The sequence below is a fragment of the Mandrillus leucophaeus genome, unplaced genomic scaffold, assembly GCF_000951045.1.
Source record: "Mandrillus leucophaeus isolate KB7577 unplaced genomic scaffold, Mleu.le_1.0 Scaffold282, whole genome shotgun sequence".
Taxonomy (NCBI): Eukaryota; Metazoa; Chordata; class Mammalia; order Primates; family Cercopithecidae; genus Mandrillus; species Mandrillus leucophaeus.
Genome location: NW_012102943.1, coordinates 960285 through 968681, shown reverse-complemented (window position 1 = coordinate 968681; position 8397 = coordinate 960285). Strand labels below are relative to the sequence as shown.

Here is an 8397-nt window from a genome sequence, read left to right as displayed (position 1 = left end):
GCAGAAAGGGAGGGGGAGGGAGAGGGAGAAGAAGAGGAGACGAAAGGAACACACTAACCCCACCTCTTGCTTTAATGCCTTTAATGGCTCCCCATACTGTAGGGGACAATGTCCTGGTATAAAAGATCATTGTTAGCCTGGCATTCAAAACCCATCCAAATGAGGCTCAATGAATTTTTCCAAGCTCACCCCTCACTGCTCCTTCTATACATCCTCTACTGCAGCCAAACATCACAATACTCCCCCAGCTTCAGGGTACATTCTTATCTCCAAACTGTTTCACTGCCAAGAACTTCCTCTAGTTGAACCAACTGTGACCATTACCGTTAGGATAGAGCACAACTCCTTAAGATGGCTCGCCAGCTCCCACTCTGACCCTTGCTCACTTCCTTAGCCTTAGTCCCCTCTCCCACTGAAACTCATACCCCAGACATCCTGGACATCTTTCAGTTCCTCAGGTATCCCATATTTTCCCTTTTTCCTCCATGTCTTTGAACACATTGCTTTTTTTCTGCCTGGGGCTCCCTTCCTATCCTTCTTTACCAAAGAATTCCAACCCATCCTTCAGACTCCAGCTTAGATCTCACTCCCTCTAGAAAATCTTTCCTGCACAGCCACATTGAGTCAGATACTTCCCTGCATCCTTCCACAGGTCTGTGTGCATCCACCCATGAATCTATCACACTGTGGCACCTGGCCCATGCCTCTCCAAGATCTTCCTAATAGTCCCTGGAAAAATAGGCCCAACTCAATTTCAAACCCAGCCTTCTTGAGCTAATAGCCTGGTTACCACATGTAGGGGCCTGGATACACAGAAGACAATCACCTCAGCTCCTCACTCCTAGGCACACATAATCAGTTTTGGCTGCCTTGGGGCTCCAGGCTGCTTTCCCACTGGTTCTCCCCCACCCTCACCTGAGACTGACATGACCCAGCCCCTCTCACCTGCTGGGCAGCACTGGCCTCCTGGAAAGAGTGGGTAAGCGCTTCTTTCTCCTGTTCATATGAGGCCCGGAGGACTGTAGGGAAAGGAGAACTCCATAAGCTCAGACACCTCTCCCCAAAGCCTTCTGGCAGGCCCCTTGATGGTCAGAAAGGTCCAGATGATTACCTGGGGCCCATAGAGGCCAGGAGTCTGGGAATGGTCTTATTTATCCTTCTATCTCCTAGGCTTGCTTGGGGGCTGTGCCAGAAATGTACTAGGTATTTAATAAAACCTCATGGAAATTGAAATAAACTATAGCCTGGGAGGAAGCCTACCAGATTGTGGGTGCCATCCATACCTCACTAAGGCTAAGATCCAAAGATCTTGCAGCAAGCATGTTCATCTAAGACCACCTCAGGCCATGGAAAATGCAGAGGACAATGCTTTGTAAACTGGACTAGCCAAATCACAAAATCATTAAATCCTTAGTTGTCAAACTAAAGCACAAAACTGCGGTAGTAGGTACATTAGATTTGTGGCTAGGAAATCCACTTGGTCCTGGCTCTGCCTTTCCAAAACTGAGAGACCTTGAGAAGATCACATCAGACATCTAAAAGTCCTGTTATCTCAACTGTGAAATGGGATCAATAAACTGGGTTGGACTGTCTCAAAGGGGTCATTTGAGGATAACATGAGAAGGACGTGCAAGGGCTTTACAGACAGGGCGGTGCTGTACACAGCTGAAATTATCGTCATTCCCCAAATCAATACAGTTGTATATATCATCCCACCTCCTTCATAAAGTTCCTTTTGGAAAATTCCAACCTTGTCTCAACTGAAAAAAGACAATAGGCAAATGGCAATCAATGGGCAGAATGGGAAATAGAACAGAGGAGACAGGAAAGTTTAATACAGCCAAAGAGCCAGGTGTATGGCAGTGATGAAAAAAATAATGTTCAAGGCCGGGAGCGGTGGCTCATGCCTATTATCCCAGCACTTTGGGAGGCTGAGGTGGAAGGATTACTTGAGGTCAGGAGTTTGAGACCAGCCTGGCCGACATGGCGAACCTCTGTCTCTACTAAAAACACAAAAATTAGCCGGGCGTGGTGGCACAAGTCTGCAGTTCCAGCTACTCAGGAGGCTAAGGCAGGAGAATGGCTTAAACATGGGAGGCAGAAGTTACAGTAAGCTGAGATCATACCACTGCACTCCAGCCTGGGCAACAGAGACTCTGTCTCCAAAAAAAAAAAAAAAAAGAAAGAAAAAAAAGAAAAAATAATGTTCAGTAATATAATGGTGATAGAGTAGTAAAAAATTGATAAGAATAGTCATATAAAAATTATAGCCTTAACTTTTTAAAAATATTGGCCTAATTTGTTAATTTGCCTATCAAGACAGGTTCTGGTTTTAGGTAAGATGAAGGAAGCACACTTCCTCCAGTTTTTCCTACCGAATTAGCTACAAAACCTGGACAGAATGAATTCTGCAGTTATTTGCAGACTGAAAAGTAAATGGTAGCAGCAGACTGAGCAAGAAGACCAGAATTTGAAATACCACTGACCTGACAGATTCAAACAAACCCAGAATCTCATGTATTTAAACATTTAAAATGTCTAGGATACAACCCCAAATTTCTCAGCATACAATACAAAAAATTACTCAGCCTAAAAAGAAGCAGAAAAAAAACTCCCTTGAGAAAAGATATTCAACAGATGCCTACACTGAGATCCTATAATGTAGGAATTATTAACAGAATTTTTACAGTAACCAGTAGAAAAAGACTCCAAGAAGTATGGGTGTCCTGCCACTGATGGCAAGAAGGAAAAAGAGAAAAGAAAAGTAAGAGTGAACATACTTTTAGAAATTATAGAAAAATAGAAAGTCTTAGGAAATAAATAGAGTTATTAAGAAGAACCAAAAGGAAATTTTAGAACTAAAAAGTACAATAAGTGAAATAAAAACTCACTAGGTGGAATCAACGGCAGAATGGAGATGAGATAAGAAAGAGCCACTGAACTTCAAAATAGATCAATAGAAATTATCCAATATTGACAGTAGAGAGGAAAAAAAGATTAGGAAAAAAAAAATGAACAGAGCTTCAGAGACCTGTAAGATAATGCCCAAATATCTAACATTTCTATCATGACAGTCAAAGAATCGGAGGGAAAAGGGTGCAGTCCAAAAAAATAAAAAATTGAAGAAAGAATGATTGAATATTCCACAAATTTTCCAAAACATAAACCTACAGATTAAAGATCACTGAACTCCAAAGTAAGCCCAAAGAAATCCGCACCCAGACACATCTTTTCCAAAAGCTAATGACACAGAAAAGGTGTGGGATGGAACCAGACAAAATGGTCCACTACATATAGGGAACAACAGCTTGAATAACTGTATGTTTCTCATCAGAAACCTTAGAGGCCAGAAGAAAAAAATTTAAAAATTGCTGGAAAATGTTGATGTTCATAATGTTGGGTTGAGGTCTACCATTTTAGGATGTGTTTTCTGTTTGTTCTTGCTGACCTTTATCCTCTGTTTTCCCTTTCCTGCTTTCTTCTGGAGTACAAAACCAAAACAATAAGCCCAGAATCCCATATGCAGTGAAAATATCCTTCAGGAAAGAAGATTAAATTGAGACATCCTCAGATGAAGGAAACTTAGAATTCATCACCAGCAAACTTGCTCTAAAAGAATTGCTACAGGAAATTCTTCAAATGAAACCAGAGGGAAACTTGAAACTTCAAGAATGTAAGAAGAGTAACAGAACTGGTAAAGAACTAAGTAAATACAACAGACTATTCTTCTTCTCTTGAGCTCTTTAAAATATGATTGATGATTAAATGCAAAAATTATAACCTTGTCTGATGGGGCATTAGATGTATGTAGATGTAATACATAAGAAAAATGTAACAAAAACGGGAGAGAACAGAGGAACTTACATGATGGTAAGCTTTCTACATTCCATTAGATGTGATAAAATAGCAATTCTAGGCTGGGCGTGGTGGCTCACACCTGTAATCCCAGCACTCTGGGAGGCCGAGATGGGTGGATCATCTGAGGTCAGGAGTTCTAGACCACACTGGCCAACATGGTGAAACCTGGTCTCTACTAAAAATACAAAAATTAGCTGGGCCTGGTGGTGGGTGCCTGCAATCCTAGTTACTTGGGCGGCTGAGGCAGTAGAATCGCTTGAACCCAGGAGGCGGAGTTTGCAATGAGCCCAGCTCATGCCATTGCACTCCAGCCTGGGTGACTGAGCAAGACTCTGTCTCAAAAAAAAAAAAAAAAAAAAAGCAACTCTAAGTAGATTAAGTATATTGTAATTCTTAGAGTAACCACTAAAAAAAAAATACAGAGATACAGTAAGACAATAAATAAGTTAAAATGGAATACTAAAAAATGTTTAAATACTCTGAAAGAAAGCAGGAAAGGGAAAACAGGATAGAGATCAGTGAGAACAAACAGAAAACATATCCTAAAATGGTAGACCTCAACCCAACATTATGAACATCAGCATTATCAATAACAACAGTAAATTAAATGGCTTAAACATACCAAATAAAAGAGGATGTCAGAATGGGTTTTTAAAAACCCACCTAATGGTATCATTCATACCCCAAACCTCAGCATCATGTACTATACCCATGTAACAAACCTGCATGTGTGCCCTGAATCTAAAATTAAAGTCAAAATTAAAAAAAAAAAAAAAAAACAAACACCCACCAACTATGTGCTATTTACAAGAAACTCAGTTTAAATATATGCTATAGGTAGGTCATAAGTAAAAGGGTGGAAAAAGAAACACTAATCAAAAGAAAGTCATAGTAGCTATATTATTTTCAGAGAAAGAACTGAAAGGAGAAATAGACAAATATGCATTATAATTAGAGACTTCAACACTCCTCAGCATTCCACATAAAGCAGTGAGAAAATCAGCAAGAATACAGAACTCAATACTACCATCAACCAAACTTTATCTAATTGATTTATTTTTAAAATACTCAACCCAACAATAGCAGAAAACACATTCCTTTCAAGTATACATGAAACAAGATAGACCATTCCCTGAGTCATAAAACAAACCTTAACAAACTATAAAAGCAGCCAAATACAAACTATGTTCTCTGACTGTAATGCAATCAAACTGGAAATCAAATAATAGAAAGAGAACCAGAAAATCTCCCAACACTTAGGAATACAATTCTACATATTCAATGCCAGAGAGGAAGTCCCAAGGAAAATAAGACTGAAAATATTTTGAACTCAACGAAATGGAAATAAAAACATCAATTTGTGGGATTCAGGTAAAGCAGAGTTTAGGCAAAAATTAATAGTTTTAACTGTTTATATTAGAAAAGGAGAAAGGTCTCAAATCAATATTCTGAGCTGAAGAAATCAGGAAAAAGGATCAGGCCCAGTGACTCACACCTGTAATCCCATCACTTTGAGAGGCTGAGTCAGGAGGACTGCTAAAGCCGGGAATTTGAGACCAGCTTGGTTAACACAGAGAGACCTGCCTCTGTTAAAAATTTAAAAATTAGCTGGCTAGGTGTGGTGGGGTATCTATAGTCTCAACCACTCAGGAGGCTGAGGCGGGAAGATTGCTTGAGTCCAGGAGCCACTGAGGCTGCACTGAGCAATGATCATGACACTGTACTCCAGCCTGGGAGACACAGCAAAACCCTGTCTCAGGAAAAAAAGAAAAGAATGAAAAGAAAGAAAAAAAAGAAGAGCTAACCAAACATAAAGCAAGCACACAGAAGGAAGGAAATAAAAATAACAGAAACCAGTGAGATGGAAAATGATAAAATAAGGGGGGTGGGGCAGGGAAATCAATGAAACCAAAAGCTCATTCTTTGAAATAATTAATAAAATGGATAACCTCAAGCAAGACTGACAAAGAAAAAAGAGAACACACACATGACCAATATCAGGAATGAAATATCACTACAGACACAGCGGATATATGAAATGATATTAAGGAAATATGCTGAACAATCCTATGCACCTAGATTCAACAACTTAGATGAATGTACCAATTCTTCCAAAAAAAAAAAATGACCAAAACTCACCCAAGGTGAAGTACCTAACCTGAAATTCCTATAACTATTAAAAAGAAATTGAATTTGTAGTTAAACACTTTGAAAGAAATGCCCAAGCACAGATTATTTCATTGAAAAATTCTATTTGATAGAATGATAGAACACCCATTCTATATAATCTCTCCCAGAAAGAAAAGATGAGAGGACATTACTACATGGCGCAAGCTTTATCGTGATACTAAAACCAGATAGTGTAAGAAAACTACAGGCCAACATTCCTCATGAACATAGACACAAACATCGTCAGTAAAACATTAGCAAATCAAATTCATCAATACATAAAAAGAGTAATATAACACAACCAAGTGGAGCTTATGCCAGGAATGCAAGGCTAGTTCAATGCAGGCAGCCTTCTGTATTTGCAGGTTTCTCATCCTCAGATTCAACCAAGCGTGGATAAAAAAAATTTGAAAAAATAAAAATAAAAAATGCCAAATAACAATAAAAGATAATACAAATAAAAATACAGTATAACAACTATTCACCTTACTTTTACATTGTATTAGGTATTATAAGGAATCTAGAGATGATTTAAAATGTATGGAAGGATGTACACAGGTTATATGCAAATAATACACCATTTTATATAAGGGGCTGGAGTACTTGCAGATTTTGGTATCCAAAGTGGGTCCTAGAATCAATTCCCCATGGATACCTAGGGATAACTATATTTGAAAACTCAAACCAATGTGATCCACTATATTAACCATCTAAAGAAAAACCAGGCCAGGTGTGGTGGCTCACACCTGCAATCCCAGCACTTTGGGAGGATAAGTCCAGTGGTTCATTTGAGCTCAGGAGTTAGAGACCAGGCTGGGCAACATGGCAAAAATCCATTTCTACACACACACAAAAATTAGCTAGGCATGGTGATGTGCACTATAGTCCCAACTACTTGGGAGGCTGTGGTGGGAGGATTACCTGAGCCCTGGAGGTCAAGGCTGCAGTGAACCAAGATAGCACCACTGCACTCTAGCCTGGGCATCAGAAAGAAAAGAAAAGAAAAAAAAAAAAAAAGAAGACAGGAGAGGAGAGGGAAAGAAAGAGGAAGAAAGAAGAAAGAGAGAAAGAAAGAAAGAGAGAGAGAGAGAGAGACAGAAAGAAAGAAAGAAAGACCACATGATTATATGGATCTTAGATCTAAATATAAAACCATAAGTCTTTGGAAGAAAACATTGAAGAAAATCTTTGTTACCTAGGGTTTAGCAAAGAGTTCATAGACATGACATAAGAAGTATAATCAAAGAAAAAAATAAATTGGACTTTATCAAAATTAAAAACTTGGCTTTGTGAAAGACATTATTAAGAGAATGAAAAAATAACCCCACTGGCTAGGAGAAAGTATTTGCAAATACAAAGAACTCTTGTCCAAAATATATAAAGATCTCTCAAAACTCTACAGTAAGGACAAGCAAGTTAATTTAAATGGGAAAAACACCTGGACACACATTTGATCAAAGAGGATATGTAGACAGCAAATAAGCACATGAATCGTTATTGAAATGTAAATTAAACCTACCATGAAGATTACTGCACACTTATTAGAACAGCTAAAATAAAAAACCAATGACAACAAGTATTGGCATGGAGTAGGAACAGTGTAACTCATACATCACAGATGGTAATACAAAATAGTGGTCACTCTGGAAGACAGTTTAGCTGTTTCTCATAAAGCTAAACATACATTTATCATATGACCTATCCCACTCCTGTGTATTCACCCAAGATAAATGAAAACCTATGTCCACACAAAGCCTGCACAAGAATGTTACAACAGCTGTATTCATAATTGCCTCAAATGTCCTGGAACAGTGAATGAGTAAACAATGGAATATAACTCCACAATGAAAAAGTATGAATTACTGAGATATGCAACAATTGGAATGAATGTCAAAGGCATCGTGACGAGTGAAGGAAGCCAATATGAAAAAATCATATCGTATTATTTCATTTATGTAATAGCCTAGAAAAGACAAAGCTACAGAGATGGAGAACAGATCAATAATTGCCAGGGTTTAGGGTGGGAGGAGGATGTGAATGCAAGGGTAGTTTGAGATAGCTTTTTGGGGGTGATAAAACTGTTTTGTATCCTGATTGTGGCGATGGTTACAAGAATCTATACATGTGGCTGGGCGCAATGGCTCACACCTGTAATCCCAGCACTTTGGGAGGCCGAGGCGGGTGGATCACGAGGTCAGGAGTTGAAGACCAGCCTGGCTAAGATGGTGAAACACTGTCTCTACTAAAAATACAAAAATTAGCCGGGCATAGTGGCACGTGCCTGTAATCCCAGCTACTTGGAAGGCTCAGGCAAAGAATTGCTTGAACCCAAGAGGCAGAGGTTGCAGCGAGCCGAGATCGCGCTACTGC

General features: G+C 39.0%; 1 protein-coding gene across 1 annotated transcript in view; it reads right to left on the bottom strand.

Moving 5' to 3' along the window:
- The window catches only part of CCDC69 (coiled-coil domain containing 69), a 61935-nt gene that overhangs the window by 5202 nt on the left and 48336 nt on the right, over positions 1-8397 (bottom strand). Inside the window, exon 5 of the mRNA XM_011985408.1 lies at positions 946-1081. Within this exon, the coding sequence (XP_011840798.1) occupies positions 946-1081 (136 nt within the window). The remainder of the gene's footprint in view (positions 1-945; positions 1082-8397) is intronic.